The 18752-nt window shown below is 49.3% G+C and overlaps 1 protein-coding gene across 3 annotated transcripts in view; it reads right to left on the reverse strand.

Annotated features, from left to right (window-relative positions):
- SMARCA1 (SWI/SNF related, matrix associated, actin dependent regulator of chromatin, subfamily a, member 1) overlaps nt 1-18752 on the reverse strand; it is a 504496-nt gene that overhangs the window by 358829 nt on the left and 126915 nt on the right. The window contains exon 1 of one of the 3 annotated variants that reach the window (XM_063937260.1): nt 7115-7243. The exons of the other annotated variants lie outside the window; for them this stretch is intronic. Within the exon in view, the coding sequence (XP_063793330.1) occupies nt 7115-7161 (47 nt within the window). The 5' untranslated portion in view covers nt 7162-7243. Of the gene's footprint in view, nt 1-7114; nt 7244-18752 lie in introns of those variants that run through there. 3 annotated transcript variants of the gene reach the window in all.

Below are 18752 nucleotides of genomic sequence, written 5' to 3' on the forward strand. Positions count from 1 at the left end.
AAAACAGAGTAACAAACAAAGTAGAAGATCAAACATGCTTTCCACAGATAAATAATTATATAACATAGCACACTGGGCCTAATTCAAGGTTGATTGCAAAACAAAATTTTCCTCTAATGGGCAAAAACATGTGCACTGCAGGTGAGAAGATATAACATGCGCAGAAAGAGTTTGATTTGGTGGGTTATTTTGTTTCTGTGCAGGGTAAAGGGAGAGTTATGATAGACTTACCATTGTTAACTCTCTTTCTGCAAGGTACATGGGGATTCACAGGGAAGCATCAGGGATGTAGAGTGGATCTTGATCCAGAGGCACCAAAAGGCTAACACTTAAGGCTGTCCCATGCATTGGGGCCTCCTCTATAAGCCCGCCTCCAGGTACTGTGAGCTCAGTTTCGTTAACCAATACATTACAGGAGCAGGTAAGAGAGAAGGTAGATGTTAGTCACATAGAACCACATTCTCACGACAGGAGAAGGGACCAGCGGCTAATGCCATACAAACCCATAGAAGCTAAGTGCGTCAGGGTGGGTGCCCTGTGGAACCCAGTGTACCTTGCAAAAAGAGAGTTAACAATGGTAAGTCTACCATAACTCTCCTTTTCTGCAGCAGGTTACATTGGTTTCCACAGGGAAACATCGGAGATGTCTTAAAGCAGTTCCCCAAGGGAGGGGACGCGCCTTAGCGGGTATGAGAACCCAGCATCCAAAGAAAGAATCCTGGGAGGCGGAAGTATCAAAGGCATAGAACCTAATAAACGTGTTCACAGACAACAACAGAGCCGCCTTGCACAATTGTTCTGCAGACGAGCCACGGCGGGCCACCCAAGAAGGTCCAACAGACCGAGTAGAATGGGATTTAATAGCAGCAGGAGCATAAGCTTGTGCAATCACCATTCTAATCTATCTGGCCAAGGTTTGCTTATTCGCAGGCCAGCCACGTTTGTGAAACCCAAACAAAACAAAAAGGGAATCTGACCTCTTGATAGAGGCAGTCCTCTCGACATATATATACGGAGAGCCCGTACCACATCCAAATACCGCTCTTTGGAGGACAAATCAGAAGAGATAAAGGATGACACTACCTTAGGTAAATAACCTAGGCGAGTTCTAAGAACTGCCCGGTCACAATGAAATATTAGAAATGGTGGACGACAGGACAATGTGCCTACGTTCGAAACCCTTCTTGCAGAGGCAATAGACCGTAAAAACAAGACCTTGGCCGTGAGCCATTTAAGGTCCACCGTCTCAAGAGGTTTAAATGGAGACTCAGGACAACAGACAGATCCCATGGAGACACAGGAGGGACATAGGGAGGCTGAATCCGTAAGACACCCTGAGTGAATGTATGAACGTCAGGTATAGATGCAATTTTTCTCTGAAACCATACCGACAAGGCAGGTATGTGAACCTTGAGGGAGGGCAGACGAAGGCCTAAGTCCAGGCCTCTTTGCAGAAAAGCCAGTATTCTGGAAATTCTAAATCTGTATGCATCATAATTCTTATCAGCACATCAGGTGAAGTAAGAATTCCAGACCATGTTATAAATCAGTGCAGATGCCGGTTTGCGGCCTTTTAACATATTTTGGATGACCGCCTCAGAGAATCCTTTGGCTCTCAGGAGTGATGCCTCAAGAGCTACGCCGTCAAAGCCAGCCTGGCCAGGTGCGGATAAAGACAAGGGCCCTGTACAAGGAGGTCTGGGCACTGAGGAAGTAGAAGAGGACGCTCTGTCGATAGACCCTGCAGGTCTGAAAACCAATGGCGTCTGGACCACGCTGGAGTGACTAAAAGTAGAAATCCTCCTTCTTGTTTGAACTTCCGCAGCACCCTGGGCAGGAGTGACACTGGAGGGAACATGTAGGGCAGCCGAAAGTTCCATGGAATTGCCAGTGCATCCACGAATGCTGCTTGAGGATCCCTGGTCCATGATCCGAAGACTGGAACCTTGTGATTGTGTCGAGACGCCATTAGATCTACGTCTGGTAGACCCCACCTGTCCACTAGGAGTTGAAAGACTTCTGGATGAAGACTCCACTCTCCGGCGTGTACGTCCTGAGGTAGTCCGTTTCCCAGTTCAGGACACCCGGAATGAACACTGCCGATATACTTAGCGGATGGCGTTCTGCCCAACAAAGGATTTTTGACACTTCCTTCATAGCCATGCGGCTTCAAGTGCAGCCTTGTTGCTTTATGTATGCCACTGTCGTGGCGTTGTCTGACCATACCTGACCCGGTCTCTTCCGAACCAGAGGCAGGGCAAATAACAATGCATTGAACACCGCCCACAGCTCTAGGATGTTTATCGGGAGGAGTGAATCTTCTTTGGTCCACCGACCCTAAAAGGAGTGATGCTCCAACACTGCTCCCCATCCCCTTCGACTGACATCCGTCGTCAGGAGGACCCAGTCGGGGAGCCAGAAGGGATGGCCCCTGCTCAAGTGCTGGTTCTGCAGCCAACAGGTCAGCGACAAACGAACCTCCGGAGTCAACAAGATCCCTTGGGATCAGATCCAATGAGGCAGGCCGTCCCACTTGGCAAGAATTAATCGTTGCAGAGGACGGGAATGAAATTGAGCGTACTCCACCATGTCGAAAGTCGACACCATCAGGCGAAGTACTTGCATCGCTGAGTGAATCGACACTCTGGGGTGACGGATGAAGTGTCTTATCCTGTCCTGGATTTTCAGGACCTTGTCTGGAGACAGGAACAGTCTCTGACTGTGTGTGTCCAGGAGCGCCCCTAGGTGCACCATGCTCTGAACTGGGACCAGCGAGGACTTCTTCCAGTTGATCAGCCATCCGTGGGCTTGTAAGCAACTCACTGTCAATTGTAGATGGCTGAGGAGGACATCGTGGGAACTCGCCAGAATCAGCAGGTCATCCAAGTAAGGCAGGATTCTGACTCCCTGGCGACGGAGGTGCGCCGTCATCACTGCCATAACCTTGGTGAAGATCCGAGGGGCCATGGCCAGTCTAAACGGCAGAACCTGGAATTGGTAGTGACTGTAGCCAATAGAAAACCGCAGGAACTCCTGATGCAATATGGCAATAGGAATATGCAGATAAACATCCTGTATATCCAGGGATACCATGTAATCTCCGGGTTCCATCGCCAGCACAATAGAGCGCAATGTGTCCATACGAAACTTGGCGACCCTTACAAACTTGTTCAGTGACTTGAAGTTGAAAATTGGCCGAAAAGACTCATTGGGTTTCTGCACAAGAAACAGGGTCGAGTAATAGCCTCTGCCACGCTGGGACCGAGGTACCGGCACAAACACTCCTGTGCTCAGGAGGGAATCTATCACCATTTGTAGACCCTGCACCTTCAACGGATCGGAAGGGAGTACCGTAGTGCTGAACTGGTGAGGGGGAGGTCTCTTGAAGGAGACTGCGTACCCGTGAGAGACAACGTCCATTACCCAAGCGTCTAAAGTGGTCTTTAACCAGACCTGGGCGAACTGTAGAAGTCGGCCTCCCACCCTGGGGTCCCCCATAGGGAGGCCCGCCCCGTCATGCAGCAGGCCTGTCTTGTTTTGAAGCAGGCTGACGGGATGCCTAGGACTGTTTCTTCTTGGGCTTGGGGGTCTTGGGAGCATGAGACTGTCTGGGGTAAGACTGGCCCTTAGCTTTCCCTTGAGGTTGAAAGGAATGAAAAATGGTAGTCTTCACTTTCTGTGCAGAAGGATTAGTAGGAGGAAGAAAAGCAGTCTTAACAGCTGCTAATTCAGACACTACTTTATTTAGGTCCTCTCCAAATAAAATGTACCCAGTGAGGGGAAGTTCCTCCAAGGTCTTTTTGGAGTCCAGATCCACTTTCCACGACCATAAACACAGTATCCGGCGAGCCAAGATAGACGTGGATGACGCTTTTGCTTCCATTACCCCCGCCTCAGAGGACGCCTCCTGAATGTAACAGGTGGCTGTGCATATGTGAGACAGGTATTGACTGGCCTTTTCAGAAATATCCGTGGGCAGTTCATCCTCTAACGCCTGAACCCACGCCTCACAATACCCTTTTGCGGCCCAAAAGGCAGCTATAGTGGACCAATGAATGGCCCCTGCGAGGGTATATATAGATTTCAGGCATCCCTCCACACGCTTATCTGTCGGTCCCTTCAGGGAGGTGACAGTGGTGACAGGCAGAGTAGATGACACCATGAGACGGGTGACATGAGAATCCACCAGCGGTGGGTTCTCCCACTTACTACATAACTCTGCAGGGAGAGGACAGCGAGCCAAACCCCGTTTAGGGAGCAGAAATTTCTTACCTGGGGTAGACCAGGGTTCCTTCCTGATGTCCACGAGATGATCAGAATGGGGAAATACAGTTTTAACCACCTTATGTTGCTTATACATATCAGTTTTCTTGGCCACTGTAGTGGAATCCTAATCCTCAGAGAGTTGTAGGATCTGCTTAATAGCATCCACCAGGACAAGGACATCAACCTGGAAGGCAGAATCCTCATCAGTAACACATGATTCAGAGTCTGATAGGACCTTATGCTCCTCCTCCTCATCAGAGGAAACATCAGAAAGATTAGTGGATTGTGAGGAGGAAGCAGCCCGCCCATAGGACCCAGAGACATGAGAGTGACCTGGGGTAGATTTCTGTCTAACCAAAGACTGACTTAACTGTTGCAGCTGGGTAGACAAACTTTCCGCCCAAGATGGATTTACTATAGGGACAACTTGTGGTGGCAGTGGCATCGAAGGTCTCATAGGGGTGGCTAAACGGTCCACCAGAGTCCCCAGGAGGGTAGTGAACATAGCCCAGGGTGGCTCCATTGTAGTTACAGGAGCTGCAGGCTGACTGAGAGGTGTATGGCATTTAGAACACAGACCATCACACAATACTTCCCCCTCAGGTAAACCTCTGGAGCATGCCTTGCAAATTACAGGAGCTTCCAGAGTTTTACTGCCCTTGTTGTTAGCCATTGTAAAAAAGCAACAACCAAGCTATTAGTACGATGAAGCCAGACAGAGTACACAACATACGGCCAGAGGGGGTCATTCCGAGTTGATCGCTCGCTAGCTACTTTTTGCAGCCATGCAAACGCATAGTCGCCGCCCACAGGGGAGTGTATTTTAGCTGTGCAAGTGTGCGAACGCTTGTGCAGCCGAGCAGTACAAAAACAGTTTCTGCAGTTTCTGAGTAGGTCTGAACTTACTTAGCTGCTGCGATCACTTCAGCCTGTCCGGTCCCGGAATTGACGTCAGAAACCGGCCCTGCAAATGCTTGGACACACCTGCGATTTTCCAAACACTCCCTGAAAATGGCCAGCTGACATCCTGTCAATCTTCTTGTGATCGGCTGTGCGAATGGATTCGTCATATCCATCGCCCAGCAACGATCCGCTTTGTACCCGTACGACGAGCTTGCTCATTGCAGTGCATACGCATGCGCAGTAGTGACCTGATCACTGAGCTGCAAAAAACGGCAGCGTGTGATCAGGTCGGAATGACCCCCAGAGTACACAAACAGCGTCAGGATACACGCTTGTGAACTAAATCCCAGTGTACGTGACTGAGACACAGTAAAATATCCGTATAGCGATAAGTACTGTGTACACTATATTAGAGGCCTCTGACGCACCTAGTCCCTTCGGGTATAGAATATAGTGATAGCTACCTTAGATGGGATACACATGAAATTGAAACCATACAGCAGATACAGGCACACACAGACACATGGCAATGCAGAGATTATTATAAGCACAACAAAACTGCACTGGACTAGTATATATATATAACACAACGTGGTCCTGGACCGGGGGTATATATCAGAATACTCGTACAATATATTCTGTAATAGGTACACTCTTTCTTAACTAACGCTGTCTGTAATAAGAGATGTAGAATATTCAAGTGTCTGTAAAGTCTCAGCGCTGTGGACAGGCAGCTTTACAGGGGAGACCTTGCCCTGCAATCCCAGAGACCAGTAGCAGCTATGCTCAGAAGATAGCGCCCAGCGTCTCTGCCAGGAACTGAGGGAGAGTGAGAGGCAGCTCAAAGGTGGGAAATCTATGAGGAGATGGCGCCCTGGGCCGGGGGAGGGGCTACAGGTCAAGCGCCGACTCCCCTATGCTGGGCCTCACCGCTGGTACTACAGAGCCTTATCAATAGGGCCGTTAGTACACCCGACCTGTGCTCCTATACCTAGCGAATACAGTGGGGTCCCTGCTCGGTAACAGTGTCCTGGAGTGTACCTATTATAGAATATATTGTACGAGTATTCTGATATATACCTCCGGTCCAGGACCACGTTGTGTTATATATATAATAGTCCAGTGCAGTTTTATTGTGCTTATAATAATCTCTGCATTGCCATGTGACTGTGTGTGCCTGTACCTGCTGTATGGTTTCACTCTCATGTGTCACAGTCCGTCTCCCTAGACTGCGACAGGAACGCGATTTAGTGGTGGGTCCCGCCTGGGGGACCCTCTTACCTCCTTCCTTCGCAGCAGCCACGCGAACCAGGAGAGCACTGCGACTGTGTGCCTAAGCCGGAGCATCTCCACTGCAAGAACCCGGGATCTGAGCCACGGGAGTATGCAACGCTACTTGGGAGGTGACGGAGAAACAGCGCTGAATGTCACCCTGACATAACAGCGCTGCGTCCATTGAAATCTTCAGCTTTTTCAGGGCTGCCCAATGCAGCCCGCCTGTTAGGTGACCTGCTGTCCTGCAGGCACCACTCGAAACTGAGCTCTCAATGCCTGGAGGCGGAGTTATAGAGGAGGCCCCAATGCATCCTGGGACAGTCAAAGCTTTGCTGATGGTGTCTCTGGATCGAAGATCTCGCTTTACACCGCTGATGTATTCCCTGTGGAACACAGTGTACCCCGCTGCAGAAATCTGCAGTAGATGGCGCCCTGGGCCGGGGAGAGGCTACAGGTCAAGTGCCGGCTCCCCTATGCTGGACTTCCACCCCAGGTACTAGCGAGCCTTATTAAATGAGGTGTTAGTACACCCGACCTGTGCTCTATTGCCCTGGTGGTCTAGTGGGGTACCTGTTCGGTGACAGTGTCCACGCCAGCGCTGTGACCCGTCTCCCTAGGTCGCAAATGTAATGCGATTTAATGGCGGGTACCGCCTGGGGGACCCTCTTACCTCCTCCCCATAGCAGCAACGCAAACCAGGAGAGCAACTGCAACCATGTGCCTAAAGCCGGAGCATCTCCGCCGCAAGTACCGGGAAACAAGCCGCGGGAGTATGCAACGCCACTTGGCATGTCATGGAGCTGCAACGCTGAAGTGTCACCATGATATACAGCGCTGTCAGAAAAAGCTTTTTCAGGGCTGCCCAGTGCAGCCCACCTGTTAAGTGACCTGCTGCTACAGACACCAACTGAAAACTGAGCTCACAGTTCCTGGAGGCGGGGTTATAGAAGAGACCCCAATGCATCCTGGGACAGCCTTAAGCTTTAGCCTGTTGATGCCTCTGGATCAAGATCCGCTCTACACCCCTCTGGATCAAGATCCGCTCTACACCCCCGATGTTTCCCTGTGGAAACCAATGTAACCTGCTGCAATAATACTGGCTGCTTTATTTTTACACTGCAATTTAGATTTCAGTTTGAACACAACCCACCCAAATCTAACTCTCTCTGCATGTTATCCCCATGATAACAGATGGAGTGAGATTAGTGATACAGGGTAAGGTGATGGAGCAAGGGGGGTAAGGAAGTACTCGCTGAATATATGGACTGTAACTCAAAAGTAGAAGATTTAAAAACAGTGGTTGTAGAGGAAGAAGTGCACAGCGCTAATGTTATGTCTCCATAATAATAAGTACCAAAGAGAAAATAAACTTTATTTAAAAAAGTTTAATCTAATTGAAAAAAAAAACAGTAAAAATAGGATTTTAATACCTACCGGTAAATCCTTTTCTCTTAGTCCGTAGAGGATGCTGGGATGCTTCAAGAACCATGGGGTATAGACGGGATCCGAAGAAGACATGGGCACTTTAAGACTTTAAAAGGGGTGTGAACTGGCTCCTCCCTCTATGCCCCTCCTCCAGACTCCAGTTATAGGAACTGTGCCCAAGGAGACGGACATTTCGAGGAAAAGGATTTAATAAATTTTTAAAACTAAGGTGAGATACATACCAGTTCACACCTCAAACACGCCGTACAACATGGCATTCAACAACAACGCATGCAACGGCATGACCGACAGCAGCCACAGACTGACTGAACTTAACTCAACATGAGTGTAACCATAACCAAACTGCAGATACAGCCCGCACTGGGACGGGCGCCCAGCATCCTCTACGGACTAAGAGAAAAGGATTTACCGGTAGGTATTAAAATCCTACTTTCTCATACGTCCTAGAGGATGCTGGGTACGACATCAAGACCATGGGGTATAGACAGGATCCGCAGGAGACATGGGCACTCTAAAGACTTTTCATTGGGTGTGAACTGGCTCCTACCTCTATGACCCTCCTCCAGACCTCAGTTTTAGAAATGTGCCCAGGTCGACTGGATGCACTCTGAGGAGCTCTACTGAGTTTCTCTGAAAAGACTTATGTTAGGTTTTTTATTTTCGGGGAGATCTGCTGGCATCAAACTCCCTGCTTCGTGGGACTGAGGGGGCAGAAGCAGAACCAACTTCCTCAGAGTTTCATGGCTCTGCTTCTGGCTGACAGGACACCATTAGCTCCTGAAGGGAACTGAACGCCAGCCGTGTCTAGATGCTCACTCCCACAGCACGCCGTCACCCCCCTCACAGAGCCAGAAGTCAGAAGACAGGTGAGTATAAGAAGAATGATCTTCTATCAAGTAAGTGACGGCTGAGGTGCGGCGTGGCTGGCGGGAGCACAGCGCGCCATTGCTGCCCACACACAGAGGCACTACAGGGTGCAGGGCGCGAGGAGGGGGGGCGCCCTGGGCAGCAAGGAAAATACCTCAAACTGGCTAAAAGTTGCTGCTGGCACAGCCCTACCCCCGCCAGTATAAATATTAAAGTGTTTGTATGAGTGTAAGGACGCGCCATTGCGGGGGCGGAGCTTCTTCCTCAGGCAGCCAGCACACTACTCAGCGCCATTTTCTCTCTCTCCTCAGGCTGCAGAGAACACGCTGGTCCTCTCCTCCACTTCTGACAAGTACAGGGTGCTATTAAGGGGAGGGCACAAAGCGATTGTGGTGCATTTGACAGTGTATATTACTATTTAAAAAGCGCTGTTAGGCTGTGGACATACTGTGTTCACATGAAATACTGGCACTGGGATTGTGAACTGGCTGCTCCTATCCTGTGTCCCTCTGACAGATTTTACTGTGGGTCTGTCCCCAAAATAAGTCCCAGTGTGTCTGTGAGTGTGCTGTACACGTGTGAGGCATGTCTGAAGCAGGGAGTTCATCCCCGGAGGAAGTCATTTCAGGGACACAGAGTTGTAATGTGGTGGCGCTACCGGCACACCAAGAGCCTGCATGGGTGAAAGAGATACGTGACAGTATGCATCTGATTAACCGTAGATTAGATAAGTCTGAATCTAAGGCTGCATGCTGGAGAAAATCTGTGGAAGATGTGATTTTTCAGGATGCTGTTATTCCTTATGCGGGCGACCCCTCTGGGTCACATAAGAGACCATTTGCAAATGTTGTAAACACTGATACCGACACGGATTCTGACTCTTGTGTCGACGACAGTGAATCCAGAGAGATAGATCATAAATTGGCAAAAAATATACAATATATGATTGTGGCTATAAGGGACGTGTTGGAGGTTACAGAAACCACTCCTGTACCTCAGGAGAAGGCGTATTTATGTAAGGAAAAGAAGTCCAAAGTCACGTTCCCCCCTTCACACGAACGAAATGCTCTGTTTGAAGGGATGTGGGTGAATCCTGATAAAAGATTTTATATTCCCAAAAGGATTCACATAGCTTACCCTTTCCCGGCTGAGGACAGGAAAAAGTGGGAGTCACCCCCTGTGTTAGACAGTGCACTTTCCAGGTTGACAAAGAAGGTAATTCTCCCTGCTCCTGGCACGGCTTCTCTTAAAGAGCCGGCAGACCGCAAAATGGAAACGACATTGAAATCCATTTATGTTACCAATGGTACACTGATTAGACCCACTATTGCCTGCGCAGGGGTGAGTCGCGCTATAGAAAAATGGTCAGAAAGCATGTCATCAGAAATTGACATGATTGATAAAGATGAGATACTCCTTAAGTTAGGGAATATCAAGGACGCTGCCGCCTACATGCTGGAAGCAATGAAGGATATTGGACTCTTGAGTTCACAGGCCGCTACCATGGCAGTATCGGCTAGGCGGGCGTTGTGGATTCGCCAGTGGAACGTGGATGCAGATTCCAAAAGAAACATGGAGGCTCTCCCATATAAAGGTGAGGCCTTATTTGTCGATGTCCTGGATGCGTTAGTCCCGGCGGCTACCGCAGGTAAGTCGACATTTTTGCCCTCTGCGCCTGCACTGGCAAAAAAGACCTATCACCCGCAAATGCAGTCCTTTCGGCCCAATAAATACAAAAAGACGATAGGTTCCTCCTTCTTTGCAGGTAGGGGAAGGGGAAAGAAGCCCACAGCGGCTCCAGGTTCACAAGAGCAGAAGTCGACCCCTACTTCTGCCAAATCCCCAGCATGACGCTGGAGCTCCCTTGCGGGAGGCCAATCGGGTGGGGGCACGTCTCAGACTCTTCAGCCAGGATTGGATTCTGTCTGGCCTGGATCCCTGGATGTTGCAAATAGTATCCCAGGGGTACAAGCTGGAGTTTCAAGACGTTCCCCCATGCCGATTTTTCAAATCGACCTTGCCAGTTTCTCCGTCAGAAAAAGAAGCAGTAACAGCGGCAATCCAAAAATTATGTCAAGACCAGGTCATAGTCCTGGTACCGATGTCACAACAAGGGAGGGGTTTTTATTCAAGCCTCTTTGTGGTTCCGAAGCCGGACAGCTCGGTCAGACCGATCCTAAATCTAAAGGATTTGAATGGTTACCTAAAAAGGTTCAAGTTCAAGATGGAATCACTTTGGGCAGTGATTGCCAGTCTGGAGGAGGGGGACTACTTGGTGTCAGTGGACATAAAGGATGCTTACCTGCATGTTCCCATTTATCCTCCTCACCAGGCTTATCTGAGATTCGTGGTTCAGGATTGCCATTACCAATTCCAGACGTTACCTTTCGGTCTCTCCACGGCGCCGAGGGTATTCACCAAGGTGATGGCGGAGATGATGGTTCTCCTTCGTCAGAAAGGAGTCAATATAATTCCTTATCTGGACGACCTCCTGATAAAGGCGAGATCCAGGGAGCAGTTGTTACAAAACATATCACTCTCTCTGTCAATACTCTAACAACACGGGTGGATCATAAATTACCCAAAGGCACAGTTGGAACTGACGACAAGGTTATCTTTCCTCGGGATGATTCTGGACACAGAAGATCAGAGAGTATTTCTTCCAGTGGAAAAGGCTCTGGAAATCCAGAAAATGGTAAAACAGATATTGAAACCATCAAGTGCGTCGATCCATTAGTGCATTCGGTTGTTGGGGAAGATGGTGGTGGCCTGTGAGGCCATACAGTTTGGCAGGTTCCAGAGTATTCCAGTGGGACCTGTTGGACAAGTGGTCGGGGTCACACCTACACATGCACATAAAGATAATCCTGTCGTCAAAAACCAGGATTTCGCTCCTGTGGTGGTTACACAGCTCTCACCTACTAGAGGGACGCAGGTTCGGGATTCAGGACTGGGTCCTGGTAACCACGGATGCAAGTCTCCGAGGCTGGGGAGCAGTCTCTCAGGGAGAAAACTTCCAGGGACGTTGGTCACAACAGGAAGCCTGCCTTCACATAAACGTTCTGGAGCTAAGAGCCATTTACAACGGCCTTCAACAAGCGGTACATCTTCTTCAAGACCGTCCCGTGCAGATCCAGGTGGACAATGTAACAGCAGTCGCATACATAAACAGGCAGGGTGGAACGAAAAGCAGAGCGGCAATAGCGGAGGCGACAAAAAATCCTCCGCTGGGCAGAAAAACATCTACAAGCTCTGTCGGCAATATTCATTCCAGGAGTAGACAACTGGGAGCAGACTTCCTCAGCAGACACGATCTCTATCCAGGAGAGTGGGGCCTCCACCAAGAAGTCTTCGCAGAGGTGACAAGTCTTTGGGGAGTTCCTCAAATAGACATGATGGCGTCTTGTCTCAACAAGAAACTTCAGAGATACTGTTTCAGGTCGAGAGACCCTCAAGTAGTAGCAGTGGATGCACTGGTGACTCAGTGGGTGTTTCCTTCAGTGTATGTCTTCCCTCCACTTACGCTGATCCCAAAAGTACTCAGAATCATAAGAAAAAAAAGGGTTCGAGCAATCTTCATTGCCTCAGTCTGGCCAAGGAGGGCTTGGTACCCAGATCTTCAACATTTACTCATAGGAGATCCTCGGCCTCTTCTTTCTCGAGAGGACCTGCTGCAGCAGGGGCCGTGTGTGTACCGCGGCTACGTTTGACGGCATGGCTGTTGAGCGCTGTATCCTAGCCAGGAAGGGTATTCCCGAGGAGGTCATCCCCACCTGTATTCAGGCCAGAAAGGGAGTAACGTCGAAACATTACCACCGTATTTGGAGAAAATATGTATCTTGGTGTGAATCCAAGAAAGCTCCTACGGAAGAGTTTCATTTAGGACGTTTTCTCGATTTTTTGCAGGATGGTGTGGAGGCGGGCCTCCGATTGGCATCAATCAAGGTCCAGATTTCGGCCTTGTCAGTGTTCTTCCAGAAACAATTGGCCTCTCTTCCAGAGATTCAGACCTTTGTGAAAGGGGTTCTGCACATCCAGCCTCCATTCGTGCCTCCAGTGGCACCATGGGACCTTAACGTGATATTGCAGTTCCTTCAATCGGATTGGTTTGAGCCTCTACAAAAGATAGAGTTGAAATTTCTCACTTGGAAAGTGGTGATGCTTTTGGCTTTGGCATCCGCAAGGCGGGTGTCTGAATTGGGGCCCTTGTCTCACAAGAGCCCTTACCTGATCTTCCATGAAGATAGGGCAGAGTTGAGGACTAAGGTGGTTTCATTTCCCACATAAACCAACCTATTGTTATGCCAGTAATTACTGACACGTTCACTGAGTCAAAATCTCTAGATGTGGTTAGAGCTTTGAAAAACTATGTTGCTAGAACGGCTCGTATACGGAAAACAGAGACTCTATTTGTCCTGTATGATCACAACAAGATTGGCTGTCCTGCTTCCAAGCAGACTATTGCACGTTGGATTAGAAATACGATTCAGCAAGCTCATACTACGGCTGGATTGCCGTTGCCGACGCCGGTAAAGGCCCACTCCACTAGGAAGGTGGGCTCATCCTGGGCGGCTGCCCGGGGGGTCTCGGCATTACAACTTTGCGAGCAGCTACTTGGTCAGGGTCAAACACATTTGCTAAGTTCTACAAGTTTGACACCCTGGCCGATGAGGACCTCAAGTTTGGTCAATCGGTGCTGCAGGGTCATCCGCACTCTCCCGCCCGTACTGGAGCTTTGGTATAGACCCCATGGTCTTGATGTCATCCCCAGCATCCTCTAGGACGTATAAGAAAATAGGATTTTGATAACCTACAGGTAAATCCTTTTCTCCTAGTCCGTAGAGGATGCTGGGCGCCCATCCCAGTGCGTAGTTTACCTGCAGTTTAGTTATTAGAGTTACACAAGTTGTGTTATCTTGGTTTCAGCATGTTGCTGCAATTGGTTCATGCCTGTTGGTGTGTGTTATGTTGAATGCCATGTGTGCGGCATGGTTGAGGGTGTGAGTTGGTAGATATCTCACCACTAGTTAAGTAATTCCTTTCCTCAAAATGTCAGTCTCCCTGGACACAGTTCCTACAACTGAGGTCTGGAGGAGGGGCATAGAGGGAGGAGCCAGTTCACACCCAATGAAAAGTATTTAGAGTGCCCATGTCTACTGTGGATCCCGTCTATACCCCATGGTCTTGATGCCGTCCCCAGCATCCTCTACGGACTAGGAGAAAAGGATTTACCGGTAGGTTATCAAAATCCTATTTTCTCATACGTCCTAGAGGATGCTGGGGATGCTTCAAGAACCATGGGGTTTATACCAAAGCTAGAGAACGGGCGGGAGAGTGCGGATGACTCTGCAGCACCGATTGACCAAACAAGAGGTCCTCCTCAGCCAGGGTATCAAACTTGTAAAACTTCGCAAAGGTGTTTGAGCCTGACCAAGTAGCAGCTCGGCAAAGCTGTAATGCCGAGACTCCTCGGGCAGCAGCCCAGGATGAGCCCACCTTTCTGGTAGAATGGGATTTCACCGATTTCGGTAACGGCAATCCTGCCGTAGAATGAGCCTGCTGAATCATATTACAGATCCAGCGCGCAATAGTCTGCTCAGAAGTAGGAGCCCCAATCTTGTTGGGAGCCCACAGGACAAACAGAGCCTCTGTTTTCCTAATTTGCACCGTTCTGGCGACATGGATTTTCAAAGCTCTGACCACATCGAGAGACTTTGATTCCGCCAAGGCGTCAGTAGCCACTGGCACCACAATAGGCTGTTTTACGTGAAATGATGAAACCACTTTTGGCAGAAATTGCTGACGAGTTCTCAACTCCGCTCTGTCAGCATGGAAGATTAAATAGGGGCTTTTGTGAGACAAAGCCGCCAACTCAGACACCCGCCTTGCGGACGCCAAGGCCAACAACATGACTACTTTCCAAGTAAGGAATTTTAACTCAACCTTACGCAAAGGTTCAAACCAATGAGATTGCAGGAACTGCAATACCACATTAAGATCCCACGGTGCCACAGGAGGCACAAATGGAGGTTGGATGTGCATCACGTCCTTCACGAAGGTCTGAACTTCTGGAAGGGAGGCCAATTCTTTCTGAAAGAAAATTGATAAGGCCGAAATTTGTACTTTAATAGAGCCTAACTTTAGGCCCGCATCCACACCTGCTTGCAAAAAATGGAGCAAACGCCCCAGCTGAAATTCTTCCGTAGGAGCCTTCTTGGATTCACACCAAGACACATATTTCCTCCAAATACGGTGGTAATGCTTTGCCGTGACTTCTTTTCTAGCCTGAAGAAGAGTGGGAATAACTTCACTGGGAATACCCTTTCGGGCTAGGATTTGGCGTTCAACCGCCATGCCGTCAAACGCAGACGCGGTAAGTCCTGATACACGCACGGTCCTTGTTGTAACAGGTCCTCCCGTAGAGGAAGAGGCCAGGGTTCTTCTTTGAGCAACTCCTGAAGATCTGGATACCAGGCCCTTTTTGGCCAATCCGGAACAATGAGTGTCGCCTGAACCCTTGTTCTTCGTATAATCTTTATCACCTTTGGAATGAGTGGAAGTGGAGGGAACACATAGACTGACGGAAACACCCACGGTGTCACTAAGGCTTCCACCACTATTGCTTGAGGGTCCCTCGACCTGGAACAATATCTCTGAAGTTTCTTGTTGAGGCGGGACGCCATCATGTCTATTTGAGGAATTCCCCAATGACCTGTCACTTCTACAAAGACCTCTTGATGAAGACCCCACTCTCCTGGATGGAGATCGTGTCTGCTGAGGAAGTCTGCTTCCAAGTTCTCCACTCCTGGAATGAAGACTGCTGACAGAGCGCTTGCATGTCTCTCCGCCCAGCGAAGAACTTTTGTGGCCTCGGCCATCGCCGCTCTGCTCTTTGTTCCGCCCTGTAAGTTTCTCCCCTGTGTGACTGCTCCCCAGTCTCGGAGACTTGCATCTGTGGCCACCAGGATCCAATCCTGAGTCCCGAACCTGCATCCCTGCAGAAGGTGAGAACTGTGCAGCCACCACAGAAGGGAGATCTTGGTCCTGGAAGATAGGATTATTTTCCGGTGCATGTCCAGGTGAGACCCGGACCACTTGTCCAAGAGGTCCCACTGAAACACCCTGGCATGGAACCTGCCATACGGAATGGCCTCGTAGGCCGCCACCATCTTCCTCAGCAACCGAGTGCATTGAAGAATTGACACTCTTGCCGGTTTCAGAATCTGTTTTACCATGTTCTGTATTTCCAGAGCCTTTTCCACTGGAAGAAAAACTCTCTGTAATTCTGTATCCAGAATCATACCCAGGAACGACAGCCGTGTCGTCGGAACCAACTGTGATTTTGGCAAGCTTAGGAGCCAACCATGTTGTTGCAGAATCGTCAGTGAGAGCGCAACATTTTTCAGCAATTGCTCCTTGGATCTCGCCTTTATTAGGAGATTGTCCAAGTACGGGATAATTGTGATTCCCTGCTTGCGCAGGAGAACCATCATTTCCGCCATAAACTTGGTGAAAATCCTCGGAGCCGTGGACAGACCAAACGGCAACGTCTGAAATTGGTAATGACAATCCTGAACAGCAAACCTCAGGTATGCCTGATGTGGAGGATATATGGGAACATGTAAGTAGGCATCCTTTATATCGACCGACACCATAAAATCCCCCTCCTCCAGACTGGAGATCACTGCTCGGAGAGATTCCATCTTGAATTTTTTTCAGAAAGAAATTGAGGGATTTTAGGTTCAGAATCGGTCTGACTGAGCCATCCGGCTTCGGGACCACGAACAACCTCGAATAAAAACCCTCCCCCTGTTGTGACGGGGGTACCGTGACAATGACTTGATTTTGACACAGCTTTAGTATTGCAGCGCATACTACCTCCCTTTCTAGAAGAGAAGCTGGCAAAGCCGATTTGAAAAATCGGTGAGGGGGCACGTCTTGAAACTCTAATTTGTACCCTTGGGTTACTATTTCTAATATCCAAGGATCCAGGTCCGAGTGCACCCAGACCTGACTGAAGAGTTTGAGACGTGCCCCCAGCGTCATGCGGTGGATTTGGTAGAAGCCGGAGAGAACTTCTGCTCTTGGGAACTTGCCACAGCCCGTGAACTTTTTCCCTTTCCTCTTCCTCTCGCAGCAAGGAAGGAGGTCCCTCGTCCTTTTTTGTATTTATTGGGCCGAAAGGACTGCATCTGATAGTGGGGCATTTTCTTCTGTTGTGCAGAAAAATAAGGTAAAAAATGATGACTTACCAACGGTAGCCGTAGATACTAGGTCAGTGAGGCCATCACCAAACAAGACACTACCGTTAAATGGTAGAGACTCCATCATCTGCTTAGAGTCAGCATCAGCATTCCATTGATGAATCCACAATGTCCTCCTAGCCGAGACTGCCATGGCATTGGCCCTTGAACCCAAAAGGCCTATATCCCTTGCAGCTTCTTTTAAATATGCTGCAGCGTCCCTGATATGACCCAGAGTCAAAAGCACGCTATCCCTGTCTAGGGTATCTATCTCAGATGACAAGTTATCTGCCCACTTTTCAATAGCGCTACTCACCCATGCCGAAGCAACGGCAGGCCTGAGTAGTGAACCCATAGTGACATAAATGTATTTTACTGTATTTTTCTGCTTACGATCCGCAGGATCCTTTAGGGCTGCCGTGTCAGGAGACGGATGCGCCACCTTTTTGGACAGACGCGATAGAGCTTTGTCCACCGTGGGGATTGACTCCCACTTTTCCCTGTTCCCAGAGGGAAACGGATATGCCACTGGAATTCTTTTGGGAACCTGTCCCTTCTTGTCAGGATTTTCCCAAGCCTTTTCAAAAAGAGCGTTCAGTTCATGAGAGGGAGGAAACGTTACCTCAGGTTTCTTTTTTTTATACATACAGACCCTAGTATCAGGAACAGCAGGGTCCTCTGTGATATGCAATACTTCTTTTATCGCCACAATCATATACTGAATACTCTTAGCAAGTTTAGGATTTAATCTGGCATCACTATAGTCTACACTGGAATCAGAGTCCGTGTCGGTATCTGTATCTGCTATCTGGGTAAATGTACGTTTCTGTGACCCCAAAGGGGTCTGAGCTTGTGACAATGCATCCTCCATGGATTTCCTCCATGTCTGGTTCTTAGACTCAGAATTATCTAATCTCTTAGTCAACCGAGCCACATTTGCACACTCAACACTCAAAACACTCAACATATATACCCAATCAACAGTCGGCGGTGCCAACACGGTCACTCCCACAGTCTTTTCTGTCCCCACTCCAGCCTCCTCCTGGGAAGAGCACTCAGCCGCAGACATGTCGACACACGCGTACCGACACCCACAACCACACTGGGGCTATAGGAGACAAACCCACAACAAAGCCTGTTAGAGAAACACAGAGGGAGTTTGGCCAGCTCACAACCCAGCGCCTGTCCCGGTTCTGAAGCTAGTAATATACTGCCCAGACCTGTTAGCGCTTTTAATTTCAATAAATTAGCACCAAATCTCTTGTGCCCCCCCCCATTTTGCACCCTGTTACTTGTACAGTAGTGTGGGAGGCCAGGCTCAGTGTCTCTGCAGCTTCTGTGAAGAGAAAATAGCGCTGGTCAGAGCTGTGAGGGATAAGCCACACCCCCTTAATGGCGAGCTTCAGTCCCGCTTAATTTCACATATTTATATTGGCGGGGGTCTGTAATTAGTGCCCAGGCACTGTATACACTCTTGCCAGTCGCTATTTGAGGATTTATGCTGCCCAGGGCGCCCCCCCTGCGCCCTGCAGTGCCGTTCTGTATGTGGGAGAATGGCGCGCAGCGCGGCCGCTGCGCGATACCTCAAAGGCCGTCTTCTGCCGTCACTGAAGTCTTCTGATCTTCTTTTACTCACCCGACTTCTGTCTTCTGGCTCTGCAAGGGGGTTGACGGCGCGGCTCCGGGAACGAGCATCTAGGCGTACCTAGTGATCAGACCCTCTGGAGCTAATGGTGTCCAGTAGCCTAAGAA

This window comes from Pseudophryne corroboree, chromosome 8 (assembly GCF_028390025.1).
Source record: "Pseudophryne corroboree isolate aPseCor3 chromosome 8, aPseCor3.hap2, whole genome shotgun sequence".
Classification (NCBI taxonomy): domain Eukaryota; kingdom Metazoa; phylum Chordata; class Amphibia; order Anura; family Myobatrachidae; genus Pseudophryne; species Pseudophryne corroboree.